This window comes from Haliaeetus leucocephalus, unplaced genomic scaffold (assembly GCF_000737465.1).
Source record: "Haliaeetus leucocephalus isolate CR32 unplaced genomic scaffold, Haliaeetus_leucocephalus-4.0 Scaffold395, whole genome shotgun sequence".
NCBI lineage: Eukaryota > Metazoa > Chordata > Aves > Accipitriformes > Accipitridae > Haliaeetus > Haliaeetus leucocephalus.
The window spans coordinates 9,812,582-9,833,275 of NW_010972831.1; the positions used below are offsets into that span (position 1 = coordinate 9,812,582).

Genomic DNA, 20,694 nt, shown 5'->3' on the forward strand with positions numbered 1-20,694 from the left:
CACCCAGCTGCCATTGCATTTTGATGGCAGTAGGGTGTGCTTTCTCCATTTAGTCATGCTGTCTCATGCTGTCCTCCTCACTCTGAAGGAGTTTCATCCGTGGTCATGAAATCTGATATTATTCAGGAAAATGCCCATTAGCTCTGTGTTTAAAAAAAATGAAATAAAAAAAATGCACACGCACATCCCCCACTCCCCCAGTTTCAAAGCCATGTTGTTCATCCCATTGGGTTTTTTTAATTATTTTCCTTTCTGTAACCTGCAGGTGATGCTATCCACAACCACAGTGCTCTGTTCCTTGAGAACAGCTCTTTGAACATACCTTCCTCTCAGGAGAATCCTGGATCTCCAAACGCATCTGATCAACCACAAGGAAGAACAAGAAAGTTGAGCTTGGCCAGCACAAACAGTGAAAACTCAGGGTCAACAGAAAGCTTGCCATCAGCATACCTCACCAACAGTGAGTGAAGCCTGGTGCCATGTGCTGTCTGACATGGCAACAACCCTTCCCTCCACATCCTTTCTGTGGAAAAGTTTATTACGAAAAGGAAAATTACCTGCTTGGAAATTTGGGGAGAATGAGAACAGCCTAACTTGCTGCAATTTTAAATAACACAATTTAGCTTCCTCTTCTGTTTGTAATTAAGTAGATAAAGTAACAGAAGTGAAGTCACAGTTTTATATTAAGGTGCCACTCATAAATAGTCATTAAGGGTTTCATACTAATAGGGGTTTAGAAGCATGTTCCAGGCATGAAGAAATACAGATAGATAAGATTTGTTACCCATAATTAAAAGTGCTATGAATTATTACATTGTCCTGTTATGTACTGTAGTCATATATAAATATTCTGTTCACTATTTGGGAAGCATTTGCAATTCTTATTCTATAACACGATCATAGAAGTACTAGTCTCACTGTACATTTTCTGTGGACCAGGAAGCAATGGGAATCATGCTGAGGTGATTTCTGCTTCCCCAAACTTGGACCAAATAGAACTGTTTAGATTGCAGACATTTAAGTGATGATGCAGTCAGTGGAAACAATAGTTTCGTGTTTGATAGATATCTTTAACAGACTCTAAATGTCAAGATAAAAAAGCAGAAGACTTCATTCAATTATCTAGCTTAAACATAAAGACAGCAAGAGATTTATTTATTAAGAAGATACCTTATAGAAATGTGATGCTATTTTGTTTGGTTTTTTTGTAGTTACTGCAAAGTGGTGGGGAACAAAACGAATAGATTATGCCTTGTATTGTCCAGATGTGCTGACAGCCTTTCCAACTGTGGCCCTGCCGCATCTCTTCCATGCCAGCTACTGGGAATCAACAGATGTTGTGGCCTTCATTTTAAGACAGGTCATTGATCTCTGTATTTTTCTTGCTCTGCAACCAATAACATTGTGATCGTTAATTGCATATTCCAAGGGTGGTGAGTCTTTTAATCTTTAGTTCAGTTGGATGGCTAACTGTGGCTGCATCACATACAATTGGAGGTAGGAATGACAGATGTGGATTTATTGGAGGGGTGAAGGGGACAGTGAGCCCACCATTAGCACTGCTGGCTGGTATTCTTACTGCTGACTGTGTGGGAACAATGCACTGTCTTGCATACCTTACACACCCCTTCCATGGCCCAGATCAGTATAACCCCGTATTATGTGTTAATTTCCTTCTGTTTTTGAAGGAATAGGCTATTTCCAGCCTTTCTTAATTATGTATTTCCTTACTAAATGTCAAATTATTAGCATACATTTGATAATAAACCAGCAGTTTGAAAGTAATACTCCCATAAGAAAATCAAGTCTCTCCTGTAACTACATGAGAGTATTTCAAGGCATTGTGTGCACTGTCTCCTCAGAATTTATTTCTGAGTCATATGATGGGTCTGTTGTTCCTACTATGTCAGTAATTTGACAGCAGCTCGCAGTGACTTGGGTATAATGCAGTGCTCTGACCTCTAGAGAAAGTGGTGAGGCTGAGAAATCTCACCTGGGGTAAAAAAAAAAAAAAAAAAAAAAGGGTTGTTCAAGTGAAACCTGCAGGATAAGTGTCTCTCCAAGAACCCAAAGTGACCCTCACCCGAAAGCCAGTCACAAGCAGTTTAATCTGGATTAACCCAAGAATCAGTGTGGTTTTTATATCTAGTGAATGATGAAACAGCTGCTGCCAGGCAAACAGTAGAGAGAATAATGCAGAAAACTGCACAGTGACTTTTTTTCATTAAATCAGTTTGGCAGATGTCAGTGTGCCTGCCTTTCTCGCAACTCCTTTTAGCTGGTCTCTGAGTGTTAGCTCCACCTCCTGCTCCCAGTGCTGGTGTCAATAATGTTAGCTCCCTGGAGGCTCAGCTGGGATTTCCTGGGAATGGAAGCTCAGTGGCTGAGTTCCCTCCGGTGCAGAACTGTTGCTGAGTCATACTGTGCAATTGTATTGAGCCGCCATCTTTATACAGCAGTCTGTGAGTGGAGTGCACAGCATACAATCTGGCTGGTAACCAGACCACTTGTGGAGTTTTTGATTGCTGTTTTTAACTGATGAAATTCTAAGAGTCCTTCAACTTCTTGCTGTCCTTTCAGAGCATCCTTTAGTATATCTGATACCAGTCAAAATGTATCAGTAAGCAATGCAGAATTTTAAAAGCTAATTTAAAAAACTTTGTTTATAACTAGCATCACCGTAATCAAGGCAAAGAAAAAGTTGCTGAAGAGTTTTTCCATGAACAAGAACAGTCTCCAAAACGGGAATCTTATTTGATGCTCATCTGAAAGTAGAGGAGAGGTTTCTACTGGAAGTGACAGGATGCAAATCCCTGTTTTTTTCTGTTCAAGGGCAATCGTACATAGATGTTTCTCCTCTCCTTTGCAGCTCTCTTATAGCTCTTGTCATCTCATCTTCTCTCTCAGGATGTTTTTTGCCTTGAATCCATCAGAACATTCTCCCATCTTTCCTTTCAAATGCCTCCCTGAGCCCAGTTGTCTGCTAGCAATCATTTCTGCTTTATTCTACTTGTTATTTCTGTGCATTCATATCAAGTTGCATTGTTGTGTCTTACCTAGCCTTATATGTGCATCACAGCTTTTAGAATTTGATAAGCCTTTGGAATAAGCATTTGGAACATGCCTGTAAAGCAATATGTGAGCTTACAGCACTACATAAAGGACTGGTTAGTTCCAGCATAGTCTGGAAATTCTGCCCTTGCTGGGGGTTAAGGTTAAGGCTAACGGCTCCTGAATGCCCTATGGGCACATATATTTCCTGCACATGACCTCCAGTGAATAGTATTTATGCCAATTTGTTAAAAAACACACTGACCTCTCAGCATTACTATGATTTGTTGCAAGCCAGCTGCTTTGCTAAGGCCGAATGCAACAGGATTTTACTCAAAGAACTTCATATAAGACATCTTTCAAAATGATTCTAGGCCACTCTTCCAGAGTGGGCACCCAGGGTGGAAAACTTCAGCACAGAAAACCAAATGTTCAACTTGAGTGACTTTCTGCTGGCTTGTGGGAGACAGACGAAGCTATTTCTCATTCAAAATGAAGTAGCCTCACGCTATCCATGATCCCAGGGTGCTACCCACAGATTTCAGTAAGAGAGGGCTTGTGGTTTCAACTGAAACAGGGCATAATAACCCACAGATTCTGAAATCTGTGGGTTGTGTTCTGAAATCTTGAGTTGGACATGGAAGTTTCTTGGTAAGTGTGTGATATTTAGCTTGTAAGAATGTGTAGCTTGTATGACATATTAGGGTTCTGCATGTTCACAAGTTTACTAGCCACAAGCCAAATCCTGAGCCTATCACCTACTGCAGTAATATCCAAAAGGTGATAAGTACCATTCTGTCTGGATATATGTATAGAAATCGGTACAGATGGAGTCAGGAATCTGACCTCTGCCCCATAAAGGACATTAAAAAATACTTCTGTGGTCTTAAGCTGCTTTACTGACTTTGCAGACTAAAGCAGACAATGTGATTGTCACTTGATACCATCCTAATGTTTTCACCATTTTCTCTGGAAGAATGTGCAAGCTCTGTTGTGAATGGAAAAGCAGTTCAAAAAGTACTTGAGATTAAGTGTTGGCCAACAGAGTGGAAGCAGTTTATTTGTCTATACAATTAATGTGAACATATGGCCTGTACCTCTTTCTACTTTCCTTGTGCTTTTGGCTCTGCAGTGTCATTCAGCTGGAGCAGCAGTGTACTTTCCCTTTCTTTGCCAAGTACCAGGACTCCCCAGGCCACACGCTGTTTATTAAAATATTAATATAATTTCAGGTTATGAGGTATGAAAATGTAAATTTCAAGGAAAACGACAACCTGGATCCAGCAACACTAAGTCCATCCAATCCACGAGAAAAATGGCTACGCAAAAGGACACATGTCAAATTGAGAGTAAGTATAAATCTGTATATATATGGCAGATATAGAACTTGGGTTTGGGAGCAATTTAAATGGAATTTGATCTCCCAAAGCATGAGTTTACATAACTGAATATTACTAAAGAGCTGAAAACTGCTAACATAATCCAGAGGCAAACAACAGTTAGGGAATAGGAACAATTTATTCTTGGTTTATTGCTACATGTTGGGAGAAAGTGTATTTCTTTCTTTAAATAACAGAGGGGCCTTAAGTTTTAGTTAAGCAAAGAGGCTGTTCTTCTGTTTTCTTATATGTTAGATGAATCCATAACTCAAGAAAAAAATATTTTCTTCATTCTTCAGATGCCACTTCAGTTAGAAATGTCAATTAAGATGCGTGTCTTGCACATAATCATGTGAATCTATGGCACCACTTGAAGTGAAAGATAATTGGCATTCCCTTAAATGTTCTCACTTATTTGGTTGTCTTGAGCACTCTCACTAGGAAGTCTGTTCAGGAACTCACCATTACTGGAAACCTGGCTCCAGCTGAAATAGGAACGCAGTTTTGCTAGGTGCTCTAATGTGCACTGTGATGTACCTCAGACACCCTGTCCAGGACTGTGTTTCTGTGTCACTGTTAATAAATAACATAAGAGAGACAGTAGCCTCATTACAAGAGCAAACACTACCCTTCCTACCTTCTGCTCTTAATTTCAGAATGTGACTGCTAATCACCGAGCTAATGACGTCATTGCAGCAGAAGACGGTCCTCAGGTACTAGTTGGGCGCTTTATGTATGGACCTCTGGACATGGTAGCTTTAACAGGTGAAAAGGTAAAGTCCGAGTAATCAATTTCCTTACTTTTCTGAACCAGCTTTTACTAGAAACAGTTTTTGAATGTAGCACATGTATAGTACCAGAGAAAGCCTTACAGTGAGGGGAAGTATGTCACTAGCCCCCACCACTTCAGCAAAAATATGCTGTAAGTGGGCTTTCCTGATAGCTGACCTTTTTCCCAGCTTATCCTTCTTACATGGTGCTGGCCATCTCCTCTGGTTAATGATGAGTGTGCTGTGCAGTAATTTATGAACCTGTCATCCGATCGTACCACCTACTGGACACAATGAACTTTTTGAGCAAGGAGGAAAAAGAATTTTATAGTGGTTGGCAAATCACTACAAGAAACACTTATATCCTCTTATCCAGGTAAGACAACTAGATAAAGGAATAAGGATTCTAGAGCCTAGGTGGCTGCCGTTTCTCTTACACATGGAAGAGTAAAGATTAGTTTTAGAATTTAAGTAGTAATGTGACACAATTGGAACTGTCACTCCTAAAGCTGCCTGCAGTAGCCAGGCTTACAGGTAACAAAGCCAAGCATTAAGAGAACACATTTGTTCATATTCACGGAGACTGTAAGATTTTTTTGTGGAAATTAACAAAGCAATGCTTCTGAGCTGAAGGTAAAACTGAAGCATGGAGGCTTCACTTGGCCTGTTTTGTGGGTGCCCATTCTGCTAAGATGCAGCACTAACCTGATGCATCTAGGGATCAGCCTGCTGACAGCATGCCTTCTTTGGAGTGTATTTGCTAGTGCAAACGGCAGGGATGGATGTTTCTGGAACCATGTTTCTGATGACCGTGTTTCTGTCACAGCTGGGCTTTTGTTAGTCAACTCCACAAGACGTAAGTGATGTGCTGCTTCTAAGATTTTGTCGTAGAATTCAGCATAACCTGTGCTGATACACATTGAACTGTCAATATAAGTTATGGTTATATTTTTAAGACCATCACTGCTTCAATCTTATCCCATATGGTTTGTAAAAAAACTTAAAGCAGCCCCATCACTTGAGCTTACATGCAAGAGAGGATCACAGATTTTGTCTGATTTTGAAGATTTTAATCGTAGCTTTTTACTAGCTTTTATAAATTTCTTCAATCTGATCACATTTTATTCATTGATAAGGTTCTTCTGGCACAATGATGAATAGGGCCCCAAAGGGGTTCATAGTGGTCCTATGAAGAACACCGAAATTGTATGGTTCCAAGACTTAATAATTTCCTCTTTGTGCCATTTCTCAAATGTAAGTTCAAAACGTCAGATACATTTATCTGAGTGTATTGGATTGCATCGAAGCTCTTCAATTAGATCTTAGTCAGGAAGACTGCAAATCAAAGCTGTGTAGGTAATGAATCTCCTGCCATGCATTATTTGTGCCTATATCCTGGCAATTCCTCAGGTCAAAAGTTGGACACTCTTGTAACTGATACAGTGCAGAAATTAGAAGAAACCATTTTTACCACAAGACCATTGAATCTGTCAAAGGAAAAGCCATAACTCTCCCACCTTCCCTAGTGGGAATTAGAGTGGGGGAAGGATTTTTAGGTCAACTAGTAGTGTGGCCTGCAGACTTGAGCAGACCTCGAAGTGTTAGTTTGCGTATGACAGGTGAACCTGATCTGCTCTGTCACATCACGGTGCTATCCTCAGCAGGCAGGAAATTTTCCCTGAACCTCATCTGCTTTGGGTGGCTTCTGTGGAGGCACAACAGAGTAGTGATAATGGGGATGAGGCCATCTGGTCAAGACAAGGAGACAGGAACTTAAGCTTATCTGAGAGTCTCTGACAATAGTATCCCTCATGCTCCCATGGGACTGGGCACCTAAGTAATCTCAGCTTCAGTCTGTTGACCTATTAGAAAATGTTAATTAACCTGAGGTGGGCTTGACATGCCAGTTTTTACTGAGGCAAGCATCAGTCCTGGAAACTACCCTTGTTTTCCCAAGAAGTCCTAAAAGGGGCCTGTTGGGGTTTCTGCAGTTTTGTAGAGTGGATTCATTTTAGCCCTGGGTCTTTTACTGACATGAATTTAGGCTTGTAAAAAAGACAAGATATTCAGTGTTTTAGTGTGCAAATGCAAACTACGTTGAAGATGCATTTCAGTGCTTTTCCTGAGGCCAGAGGTGTGTCTCTGGGATTTACTTAACCCATTATTTTCTGGGTGTAATAGTCTAATGTTTTTCCTCCCTACATAGATGATTGTATGGTGGCTGGTTGCCTTGAAGTCATATTCCTATTTCAGAAGGATAGGGGTGAACAACAAGCTGTGTTTCTGCAGTGGGAAAACAGATTGATGTTATGCTTGGGTATTGAATAGAATCCTGTCATTAAAATCTCTTGAAAGAAATTGCTAAGTAGAAATGTTAAGATTATTACTAATTAGTGCATTGGGGAGAATTCCATACTCAGTGTTTTATTACTGATAGTTTTCATTCTAATTTTGAGGGGTTTCAAAACTAATAGAAATACTATCTGTATTTTTTTTTTTATGCTTGTATGTTGTCCCTCCAAGGATCTCAAGTAACTTTACATAAAATGCTATATTTCATAATCTTCTGATGTGGAAAGGGAAAACTGAGCCAGAATGACCACAGTCAGCAGAATGCTGTTGTAGTAGCTTTCACATTGATATTGAAAAAAGAAAATGTTGATCTGAAAGGACTGTAGTTGTGCAGATTTTTCAGAACGCCCAATGCAAACTTAAAACTACTTTTCTGAACCACACATACACACACACACACACCGCCCCCACCTTTAATGGCTTGACGTGAGAAAATGTTTTAAATGGGAAGAATAGAAGGTAAGAACAGAATGGCTGAATAAAACAAAGTTAGAAGTATGATTCTCAAAAGAAGATATTTCTGTTCCTTGTTAGGTCTTGTATTCCTTTGTAGGTTGGAAGGAAGTTAGATTTTCCCCTAGCAAATCATAAAAATGTTTTCCTTGGCCCTCTCACTGGTAATGGTGCGTCTGAAAGTTGGAAATTCAGAATCAGTTAGGGTACAAAGTGAACCTTTCTCCTACTTATACCATCCAAGACTTTAAAGAAGCAGTTGGTACACATCTGTATTCAAACTGTGAATTCACTTTGCAGTCAAAAAGCAGAAGTAAGGAGTAAACCCATTGTTTGATCCTGATAACACTTCTGGTTCAGCAATACCTGTCATTTCTTCCCTTGCACCAAAGCTCATCCCTTAGAAAAATTCATTTCTGAATTTCATCAGTTTGGAATAATTTTAGTGTTATTTATGGTTACATCCCAATGTCGTGTAACATCATAATGTCCAAGAAGAGCATATCTGCATAGTTATCAAGGTTATCGACACAAGTAGCATCATCTTGTAAGCTGCTGGTGAATCTTGTAGAGTATTTGGCAGCATGTTGAGCACTGAAGAAATCCACATAAATCTTGTATGCCTAAGTTCTGTAAAAACTGAGTACAGAAGGAGAGCTTGGCAGATACCTCCCTCAGATTTACGAATGTACTTATTGCTCAAAAGTGCCAGTTCAAGTCAGACAAAGTATTTAATACACTTTATGTTAATTTTGATGAAATATTTCAGTTGAAGAAAGCCATATTGATGAAACCTTTTGAAAAAAAAAAATCTTGATAATTTGAAGTGTTTAGGTTTTGCATTTGTAGGCAACGTTATGGTTTGAGAAAGATTTCATTTTGCTAATAACCAGATGAAATTTTCCATTTTGTAGGCTTAGTATGCAAAAATGTATTATACACATGCAAGCTGAAATGATCTTTTTTCTAGTTTAGGGTTCCTGCCAAATTTCTGAGCTCTATACCCTCGTTTGACACCTGCAGTGCTAAGCTAAGTGCTTTAAATGATGAAGGCAATAAGATCTTGTATTGTGTGTTAGGAAGCATTTTCTAATTGAGAGGACCCTCTGTGAAGTTTTTACTGAGTTTTGAAGTTCCTTCAAACTTCCTTGTAAGCTTTTAGTACAAGCCATCATTGGAGATACTAATGTGATCTGGGCTTGGCAGGCCTTGTAAATAGAGGGCATGTTGCCTACTATCACACTAGATGACTGTTTTGTTGTTTTTGCAGGTTGATATCTTCATAATGACTGAGCCATCTTCGGGTAGGTGGGTGTACTTTGACACAGAGATATCCAACAGCAGTGGCCGGATATCCTACAACATACCCAAACAGAAGAGACTGAGAGTTGGTGTGTATCCCATCAAAATGGTGGTCAGGTAATAGCTCCAAGCTGGAAGTATAGCTGTGGTGGGTTGCTGTGATCAGAAAGACACTGAAGTGTACAAGATTGAAGGAGGTGCAGAGGGAGATTTCGGTCAGTTAGTTATCTTTTCTTGATCTTGTCACTGTGTTGTCAGCTTAGATTTGAAGCAGTGGTCATCTGTTTACTGGCCAGTTTGGAGGTGCCCAGCCCAATGGGTTTATCCTTACTGCAACACAAATCCTCAGTGAAGTTCAATTTAGGAGCACTTGGTCTTGCAAAAATATGGGGATTGGATGACTGTAATCAGTCTTCTGGTGGCAAGAATGTATGACTTGGGATATTTTGCAGCCTGTTCATTGGGGAAAAGACTGCTGAAAGGTATAGCTTTGTGTTCTTCAGACTGATAAGAAGCTTTTCTCATTGAAATTAACAGTAGAGGATGTACCACCTTGCTCTCAGCCACCTGTTTGTTGATGTCAGGCTGATCAAAAGTTACCTTAATTCTGTACTCAAGACCATGTTTATTCTCAATTGGGAAAAAAAAACCCAACAAGCAAAACCACACCCCCCGCCCAAACCCCAGTACATGAAAATAACAATTCATTGAAGTAAAATCAGTCAGCTCTCCTAGCTCTCCACCATTTCTTAAAAATCTCTATGCTAAGTAAAGCATGAAGAATGAAGATGTGTGAAATAAATTTGTTGGCCTAGGTGCAGGACTTGGGTAGCTGTGCTTTTAAAAAATCTTATGTTTAATAAAAGCCTAGTTTGATTTAATACAGAGTTTTAGTTTAATATTGAATTTAGAATTAAATTGCCTAGCCACTTAGGAAGTAGCTTTACAGCTTCCCTTGAATCCCTACTTCAGAGGCTAAATCAGTGGGAGGAATTTAGCTGAAACAGAATGTGTTAATACCCACCAGTTAACCAAGTCCAAAGTCAATTTACAATCTTATGTAGTGCTAACTGACGGGGAAGAAATGTTTTACCTCAGTGTAATAGACAGTTCAAGAAAAGAGAGTTACTTAAAAACTAATTGAAGTGTATTCAGATGCTAAGCTCCCATGGGCTTTTAGACTGCAGGAGTAAGTTTCAAAGAGGAATGAAAGAAATTGTCCTGTCTTTGCTCATTAAGCTGTGCACACATATTGTAAGAATCTTCATCACCAGGCATAAGTTTCTAGATCATACAATAATCATCTTTCTAAACGAAAGAAGATGTGGTCTCCAGGTTACATTTTTTAGGGAACGTGAGGTCATGAGATGGTAAGAGCTTTGGATCGCATTGTGCTTTAATGTCCAGACCTCTTGAGGAAAATACATCATGAGAAGATTGCATTTTGCATGCTTTTCCATGAGAAAAGCCATCTATGATTGATTTATCTTTGGGTTTAGGATTGTTTTGGGGTGGGTTTTTTTTTTTTTCTCTCTCTCTTTTTTTCTCCTCACTTTTCTGGATTGGCATTCCCATTGTAATTTGTAAGGATAGAGGGATGGGTAATGCTAGTATTACCAGCTGTTTAGCTAATGGAGAAAACCTGATTTGTGTAAGTACATGCCAGTAAAAGGTGCATATCAATTCTTCCCTTGTAATTTTTAATAATTTGCAAGTAACTGTAGACTGCTGGAAAAAAAAATGTAGCTAATTTCTGTGTGCTGTGTGTGTATGTGTATGCATATATATAGCATTCATGTCTTATATGTGTACATATATAGACATATATATACACACATATATAGACAGATAGCATGTTTGAGTACTTCAGGCTGGTTTGGGTTTTTTTTTCCTAATTCTTTTAGATATTTATACACATGTGATTTCTTATAAAGTCAGCTTCCAAATTTCTCTTTGGAAAGCTATTTCCTAAAAGTAAGTTTTAATTGCCCCACATAGGACTGAAATCAGAAGCCCTATTTGACAGCGATTTTTGAAGCTGTAGATCCAGACAGATCTAATTTCAGGTCTTAACTAGAACGTGCAGAAAATGCATTCCGACATTTTGCTTTTTTAATGTATTTATTGCTTTGACTCTCCAGAGGGGACCAGAGCAGTGCTGCAAGTTACCTGACTGTGCTTCCCCGAGGAATGGAATGTGTTGTATTCAGTATTGACGGTTCATTTGCAGCAAGTGTTTCAATTATGGGAAGTGACCCCAAAGTCCGAGCTGGGGCTGTTGATGTTGTCAGGTAAGCGAGGTTTGCACCCTTCACTCTTTAAATCTCCGGCTTTCCTGTTTGAACACAATAGGAAGGAAAAGGGCAGAATAGTTTTTTTTACTAAATAAACAACAGTTCTTTAAAGGCCAGGATTCTTTGCAGATATATTTCTGTATTTGCTTGGACATCAGGTCTGCCTGATTTTCGGAGGAATCTTAGAATGCTGTGGTTTACTTTGAAATTTGTAGTTTAAGTTGCCTAGAGATTAAAACTTGCTTCTTGGGAATATGGCCTTAAAGTGTGTGCAGTGAATTAATAATGATTCTACTGTGATGAGCAAAGAGTATATTTTGTGTTTCACTAACTTCAAATAAGGGCATCTACTTCAAAAATATCAAGTGCCGTGAATGCAAGAGCATTTTTTGGAGGAAAAATTAAAAGGCCTTTTAATCCATTCTTGCAAGTCTGTTGATGTTGCGCTGGATGGGGAAATACAGCTCTCATTTTGGAACTTGCATGGGAATGGAGGGATGTCAGTTTTCAAGGGTTTCCACTCCTTACAGCTGAAATGGCAGGAAGTCTCATTAAAGGTTTCAAAGGTATAGCAGGACTTGATGTGTAGCAAGGTCTATTCAAAGTACATTTTTAAATAGCTGTCATATTTTATATAACATATTGTATAAGAATCTGTCTTGCTTCCCTCCATCTCCCTCAAGATGTAGACATTACTACTTAATTTCTTGATAGGAGCAGAGACTTAGGCATGCTGCTTTCCACTTGTTGAAGGATAATGTCTGACTTCCAACTGGGTCTGTGCTGAGCAAAAAAATGATGGGTATTCTCTTTCTGCACCTACATAATTTACCTGCTGTTTCTGACAGGCATTGGCAGGACCTGGGATATCTGATTATCTATATTACTGGCCGTCCAGATATGCAAAAACAGCGTGTGGTTTCATGGCTGTCTCAACACAACTTTCCACAAGGGATGATCTTCTTCTCAGATGGACTTGTTCATGACCCACTGCGACAAAAGACCATTTTTCTCCGGAATCTCATGCAAGAGGTACTAGAAACCTGTTTATAGCCTTAAAACTTTTTCTAGAGAATATCATCCAGTGAAGTTAGAGTTCTCTCTTCCTTTTGAACAGTAAATCTCACTGGCCATCACAAAGTCTTTTTTGCCATTTATCATTTCTTTTCTCACTTTTTAAAGAGCAAGGAAGGTTAATAAAACATCCAAAGGGGCCTCCTGGCATGACAAATAAATGAACTACTTGTTCTGCCCTATGTGCATATCTGTAGTTGTTGTTGGCATGCAGGCAGACAGATTTAGCTTTCTGTGGTTTACAGAAGGAGGTTGTTAACTATGAACTCATCGGCTGCTTCATTGCAAAACAAGTGCCATCCTTGTAGTGCGTAGTGTTCAATAGAGCATTCACTTTGGAAGTAATATTTGTTTCAGTGCCACATCAAAATCTGTGCCGCATATGGTTCCATGAAGGATATTTCTGTGTACAATGTCTTGGCTCTGTCGCCATCCCAGATCTACATAGTTGGACGATCAACAAAGAAATACCAGGCGCAGTGTCAAGTAAGTAACTCTTGCTATTCAATCAGGAAGTCCTAGGGGGAGCAAGGAAATGCATGTGTGTGTGCAAACACACACACACACACACACACACACACAAAGAGCAGAGACAATGTTTCAGAGAAAGAAGAGCATTTTTTATTTCAGATGAGGCATTTTCTGTCAGGGTGAATAGGAAAGAGAATTGAGTGGTCGTAGGTTGTATCTGTAAGTGCATGCATCGCATATTGCTGAATGAGAAATGGAACAGGTCACTGAAAAAAACCAGTGAGGGGAGAGGAGTATTAGTACTCTGTAGGTATCTAACTGGGATGCCAAAGATAGGAACTTAATTCCTCATAGAACTCGTAGGTTGAGGCAGCAGTAATTTGTCACTCCCTTTCTTTCCTTCCTATTTCAGTTCCTCAGTGAAGGTTATGCAGCCCACTTGGCCTCGCTGGAGTTCAGTCTCCATTCACGACCCAAAAAGAACAACTCTCGGATGATCTTGAGGAAAGGCAGCTTTGGCCTCCACTCCCAACCTGAGTTTTTGCGCAAGAGAAACCACCTCCGCAGGACTATGTCTGTACAGCAACCTGACCCACCTTCTTCGAACCCCAAGCCAGAGCGTGCCCAGAGCCAGCCTGAATCAGACAAAGATCATGACAGGCATTTGCCCTCCATTGCTTGGGTTCGAGGTGGAGTTCACAAATTTGAATCTGTCCCCTAGGAAGCTTGGGAATATAGATCTTGGGTGCACCCCATTAAACTTGTAGGCATGCCTCAAAGATAATATTTAGGCAGCTTCAAACTAAGAGTCGTAGAGGGGAACCTGTACCTCGGAGTCTTCCCTGCTCTGGAATCTGCCTTCTTACACCAATTGGGGAACCACCAGTCTGTTCCTCTTGACATGTTTATTGGGAAATTTTAAAACAATCTAAAACTATCGCAAGTGCTTATAACATCAAAGCAACAGGAAATATCTTTGGTTATTTTTTACAACAGATACAATAAAATGTGCAATAAGAGAAAAAAGCTGTAACAGGCTGATTTTACTCAGAAGAGGGATTGTGGTATCAGTTAGCTAGCTGCACCTGAAACAGTATAAACAGTAGGTCCCATAGGTTACAGAGAAGGTTTACACTTTAAATAGTTGTATCTGTTTCCACTTTTGATAAAGCGATACACTTGCAAGGGAAGCAGAGGTGGGAACTACAATAATGGGTAGTCTGGATTTGTACAGCAAGATGCTTTTTGGGTGCCTTAAACCCAAGACTTCCTTTCAGCTTACAGTGTTGGTCAACAGACCCCAACATGGGCACTCGAGTTTGTGTGAGGTGCTGGACATCAAGTAAATGGGAGAACTCCACTTATGAACCAATCATAAAAGCTTCATGTTAGAAATAAATGTGTCTGCCACAGTTTGAAGCAGTTAGTGTTGCTGTATACAAAGTAATGTGCAAGTGTACAAAGATCACATTGTTTTGTGGAACTTGGTGACAGTGCAAAATGTGTAGACTACTCTGAGTAAGGAGATGGCTCTGGCCATCTCAGTCCGAGAGACAGATCCTGAGATGGTAAACTAAAGGGAGCCCTTTTACTAAGGGATCTGCAAACTTCAGAGCAACCACTTTTTTCATTATTCTAACTAGAATCTTTACACTGGAGGAGGAAAAAAGTAATGGAATTCCTATGGGTAAATTGTTTACCTTCTCATGCTATATAGCAACTGCTGTGTTAAGACAATGTGTAGCATTCAGAATTACAGCATTTGAGCTTCAAAGAAAGGACATGCCAAATTACAGATGCCAAATAGACATTCTCCTACTGATTTAAATTTCTCTTGGATCTCTCAGTGAACTTAGTAGAAGTAAAATGTGTGAAATTTTCCCTAAGTGGTAATATTTCTGAAGTGTTGTAGTTAGTTTAACATAGTAGCAGTTTGCAGATTCTTCATGCAGATACTTCCACTGCACTAAATTCACCAAGAGAACTTTCATGACTGAACTGAAGCATGTTTTAAAATCTGCAGTGAAGTTACAAGTGCACATAAAAAACCTTTTCTTTAAAAGTTAAAACCAGACTATTGACACTGAGAAATCTTGAAGTCAATATTTTTTTCAGGTTGGTTGGTTTGTTTGTTTGTTCGTTTTTAATTTCAGGAAGTTGGGGTGGAAAGGGTGTCATGCCTTCCCCCTGCCCTTACTTTTAGGTTTTCCTAGTCTGTAGCTAGACCAGTCTCTCAACAAGTTTTTGGTTAATGATTTTGAAAGTTGACATGTAAAGCAAACAAGAAATGCAATGGAAAACTGTTAAGACAGTGCAGAACTAAGCCTAAAACTATACTCCCTATTCACCCAAAAGTTTCGGTGTTCTTTTTGAAGGGCGTAGTAATGTGGCTTTTGCCTTAAAAGGCAGCAAAGTAGCTTATAAATGGAGATCGTTATTTTTTTTAGACATTACTTGGCAAGATTGTCAGTTACCTATTTCAAACTTCCTGAAAGATCTCTGGCACATCAGTAATTTGGTTTTTATAATGCTTCCTTTAAGGGAAGCAGTAATCTTCGCTGGAGGTTTAGGAAAGATGTTAAATGCTTGGTAGCTCACACTAATTGGGAGCAGCTAACTACATTACAGGGGGCTGGGTTTTTATGCTCTGTTGCCAAGTCAGCCAGCTACAAAAGCTAAATGAACAATATCCACAAACTGCAATGAAGCAGTCTTCAGGTTTACAAATGCTTTCCCAGTAGTATCACACCTAGTTCTTTAAGCCACAAACTTGGAGGAATTATTCTGTGTTCCATCTTGGCCCACTGTGTGTATTAATTCTAATCACATAGTCCATTTCTTCTCCTGTCCTCTGCAGCTAGGAGGAGATTGCGCAAGTACAGCAGACTCCATCTCCCTCCAGTCAGTTCAGTTCAGCGTGCTCCTGCTTGTTAGTCTTAAATAGGCATGGGAATCCAAGGTTTGTGGGGGAGGAACTCAATAGGCAGACTTTAAATTTGCTGAGGGCACCTAAAAGCAACATTGATTGCAAAGTTCTTTTTAAGCACCAGGTGTTGTGTAGCATGTCTCCTGATAGCAGTCACTGTTCCTGCTGCAAAGTTCAAAGCTAATGTTGCTTTAGCCATCTACCTCTATCATCCAAGAGACTCCAAAATCTATTTTTCATTTTAAGTTGCTGTAGTAGAAAGGCCTACTTCATTTCAAAAGAGGGATCATGTGTAATTCTGTGATGGTATTAAAGGAACTAGTGTCTGAGCACAAGGCTAGAGAAATCTAGGTTGTTAAGGTCTGTCTTTTACTCTTGCAGACACAATGACATTTTGCAGGGTACCTTGTAATGAAAATTCTGATTTTGTGTATTTCTATTAATAACTGGGTCATTTTCACGGTAGTCACTGTGCTGGCTTCTCTTAAGAATATTATGAGCTAATAGTAGTAAAACAAATGCTAGTGTGCGTGCATGATTTAGAGTGGTAACAATTTCAAAGTGTCTACACATGGTATTGAAATCAAGCTGAAAACATTTTCCCTAACTTCGTTTCCTAGAATATATGGGAGTTCATGTGGCCTTTGCATAATTCCAACACTACTTATTGCTCAGGGATGGAATGGTTTATCTCCTGATCACATGCCTCCAGCTGAGCGCTTTGGCAAACAGTGATATAGGCATTAGCTTGGAGGTTAAGGCTTCATGTTAATTAGGAGCTGATCTTTTGAAACATCAGATGCCAGATGCATTTGTTTTGAAAGCACTAGCCAGTTGCCGCTAAAAGGGTAAAACAACTTCTCAGCTGGAGCTGAGAGTATGAACAAGATGAGTGTGATTTTAGACATCTCACAACTAGGCTGGCAGGCAGTTCAAAAAATACTGTGGCAGTGGCTGGGGACCTTATGCATGTTGAACCGCTAGCTTTTTTTTCCCCCAGCTATGCTTGGGGCGATCCGTGAGGTTTGCCTGATGAATCACTAGTTTTATAGCATAATTTTTCAGTCGTGTTTTCTCTTAAAACATTTCCTTCCGGTCAGAATTTTAGTTATGCACTTTTTCCACGTGAAACTACGCACAGTGGTTCATGGGCATTCAGTTTGCTATTTGATTTCAGTTTTACTTGCGCTTTCATGGGATTATCAGTCTTCCTAAGCAGGCCATTTGCTGAGGATAGGCTTGATCCTACAGTCTTATTCTCTGATTGCAGGTCCTCATTGCTGCAGTCTCTGCAGTCTGCACTTAAAAATTTATAGGCTATGGAAGTGTTAAAGCATACACAGAAGGGAAAAGGGACAGAGAAGTCAGGTGGGAATGGTGGGTGCCCAAGGAACACGTTAGACTCCTCAGCCGTTTCAGCACCTTTAGTGCCTCCAGTCTGTTACAGAAAAGCACATTCTTTTAACCTGCTGAATGGAGGAAGCATAAGTGAAACTGTAAAACACAAACCTGTTATTCCAGTGGGTGCTAAGGCAGCAGTACAAGTCAGTGCAAAGTAGGCCACAGTTGGAAGCATTTACTTCTTTGCCCTGTTGATATGGGTCCAGTTTAAAATTACTGTAAAAAAATGGCTGTGATTAATAGCAGTGGTAGATTTATCTGAGATATTGTGAAAACACACCTTCACAACTGTAGTGTTTTGGTTTTGTGTGTGTGTGTATGTGTGTGTAGCTACTGGAAGACACCTTAAGTGAAGTTTTGGTTCTGCTTTCACAGCAAATTTCTAACCAATATACTTAAAAAAACCCTACAACAATGGCTGTTTATTTGTTTTTGTTGTCTAGTTAGCCAAGTTTGAAAAAAGATATCATTGTGTAAAGAGTGCAGAATATTCCACAGACCTGAATAGTGATGTTGATCCAAATATGCTTATTTTGAATAACCTTTTTTTTTATTACAGTGTTTGCATACACTAGTGCTCTTGGAACAGATTCTTGCTTGACCAAAGTACTCCTGTTTAGTTTTGTGGCATGGTTTATATCTATTCAGCATAAAATTTTGTTAGGTGTAAAAATGACATGGCATTGGTAATTCCTTCTTGTTCATTGGGGTTCCTGAGAGCTGCCATTTTGATTTGTTTACATGAAAATAAGAGTCTTAATTCTTAGAAATTACTTCACCTGTTCCTCTAGTACCTAGGGAAGTTGCTTCTAAACAGAGTTAAAACTTTTACTGGTTATGTAGAAGTGGAATTATCAGTAAACTAGAGAAAAAAAAAAAAGACACACCTTAATCTACTATTAAAATAAGCAGAACAATGACACTTTAACTGGAAGCTCCACTATTCTGCAAAATAGCCTTTGTTTGCCATTATGTTGTACCATTTATATATTGGAGTCTTTAGGTCAGGGCACTACTAATGTGTGTATTTAAGCAAATTCCCAATACTTAGATTTATAGTATCATCATGTACTTCACAGAATAAATTTAGAAGGGAAAAAAAGTATTTCCATCTTTCTATAGTTTCCTGTCTTAAAATTGCTAAAAAGTTTGTTTATAAGCATTTTTAATAATACGTGAAATCAGTAGGTATTTTCTGTTTTTAAAATTTGTAAGCAAGTGCAACAATTGTTACTGGACAAATAGGATTTTCCACAGGTTTTTTTCCCCCCTCTTGCATCTAAGCCACCGAAAAGGTGAGTACATCATAAAAGTACTAGATGATTGGAGTATGGGCACCTTTTTAATAAGCTGACTGGCTTAATAATGGAGACAAGATTTTACACTGCAATTTCATCATTTTTCTGATTAGAGCTTGAAATGTGGGATCTGAACTCAAGATTTCTGCATTGAATTGTTCATTTCAGGCATGCAGGGGAGAAAGTGGCACTTTCCATCCTCATCTGGAGCTGGTACAGGATAGAATTCCTATAAACACAAAATTTTCCAACTTAACCTCCTCAGCTTCTCTAAGAGCAATGATTCCTCATGGTCCGTGTTCATAGCTTCAGCAGAAATTGTGGGTGTAACAAGGTAATTTGACTTCCATGATCTTTAATCACTCAGTGTAAATACAGGTTCCTACAGATGATCCTAAATTCAGTCCCCCGTGAAAAATGGAGGTAATAACACATTTTTTGGGGATGAAAAGAGCTCTTTTTTTCAGAAATAAGAAAGGGCCTGGAGCAGCTAGAATCCTGTGCCATGGACTCTGGAATTGAAGTCAGGTGTTGGTATTTCCTCTTTCCCTCATTTTAGTTCAAGCCCAAGGTAAGGGGATTACATTTTACCCTCTATTTGTATTTATCTCAATAAGCTACCTTTGAAACTGGATATAACTGTGGGGGATGGGAGAACATGAAACAAATTTAACAGTTCATTTCTCATGTGTAAGGATGTACAGAACTTATGGGGGGAAGAGAGAGAGAGAGGCTGGTTTACTGGGACATGCTGGGAGATGGTATACCAGAGATTACAGCATTGAAACATAATTTACGGATTGCAAGCTTTAAAGATAAGGTTATTCTGGGAGGACTGGTGTAGGGCCCAGAATGGCAGTCCTCTTGCAGAACCCCAAGCCTTCTGCATAAAATTTATTTTTTTATTTGTGAGGGAGGGAAGGGGGCAGTCCACTTAGAACTGAATTCATACAAGGAAACTTGAAATTGTACATGTTCTTTCAGTCTACAGTTTTATTAAGTGCATACTTTTAAACATTATTTGTCAGTGAGAAGGTTCTATCTGGTGACAAATGTTTATATTTCTTATGGCTGCCTTGTAAAGATTCAAAAATGTACAATAATGAATTTCTTAATATGAAATAAGGAGTAAGATTTCTACAACTGGTATAGATTTTGATGTGAGCTGGTTTTTAAAATCTTATAGCAGATTAGTCACTTAAATAAAACCTTCTTTGCCTTTAAGCAAACAAACAGTGTCACTGATTTTTCTTAGAAGTGTTAGAGGAAGTATTAGATCATCATTGTACATGTCCTAGTAGCCAGCAGAAACAGTATAAAGAGAGGCTGTTTAATACATCTGACTATCTGGAATGATAATTAGATCAGAGGTTGACTTTTCACGAAACTCCAACCCTTCTTTCTTTTGAAGAGTCATATAAGAATTTTTCAGTAATGAGACACCATCTTTGTGAAAGCTTTATAGAATTAGTTTCAGTACATACAAAGAATAACTTCAAGCTACTGTTCCATATAGAAAGGTGGTTTAAAAAAAAAAGCAAAACCACAACAAAACACACACACAAAAACTACATCAAGAAATAACACAAGCTAAAACTCTCAGTCATATGAAAGCCTGGAAGTCGTCGTTGTTTTCATGTTTCCAGGCCTCATTAACTGTTTCAATATTTTAAAACAATCTAGTTTGACAAGAAAAAAAGAAAAAAATCGGGAGCAAGTTTAAAATCACTACTTACACATGAATCAGACTTGAACACGACTGCTTCCCATATTTATACTTAATACCACTAACATTTTAGTTAGTTCCACTTTTACTAAATTACATGTGCATCTTAAAAATTATCAAGGAGAACAAAGTTTCCCAAATCAGTCTTGTTTGAAGGTTCATCTTAGAGTGAATGTAATCTGAGAAGCCTGTACAAA

At 39.0% G+C, this 20,694-nt stretch overlaps 1 protein-coding gene across 1 annotated transcript in view; it reads left to right on the plus strand.

The window, feature by feature from the left end:
• Nucleotides 1-14,357, plus strand: part of PITPNM3 (PITPNM family member 3) — a 101,453-nt gene extending 87,096 nt beyond the window's left edge. Inside the window, exons 11-19 of the mRNA XM_010573887.1 lie at nucleotides 266-460; nucleotides 1,212-1,360; nucleotides 4,284-4,400; nucleotides 5,087-5,203; nucleotides 9,276-9,424; nucleotides 11,449-11,598; nucleotides 12,450-12,633; nucleotides 13,033-13,161; nucleotides 13,559-14,357. Coding sequence (XP_010572189.1) covers nucleotides 266-460; nucleotides 1,212-1,360; nucleotides 4,284-4,400; nucleotides 5,087-5,203; nucleotides 9,276-9,424; nucleotides 11,449-11,598; nucleotides 12,450-12,633; nucleotides 13,033-13,161; nucleotides 13,559-13,867 — 1,499 coding nt within the window. The 3' untranslated portion in view covers nucleotides 13,868-14,357. The remainder of the gene's footprint in view (nucleotides 1-265; nucleotides 461-1,211; nucleotides 1,361-4,283; nucleotides 4,401-5,086; nucleotides 5,204-9,275; nucleotides 9,425-11,448; nucleotides 11,599-12,449; nucleotides 12,634-13,032; nucleotides 13,162-13,558) is intronic.
• The last annotated feature ends 6,337 nt before the right edge of the window (nucleotides 14,358-20,694 follow it).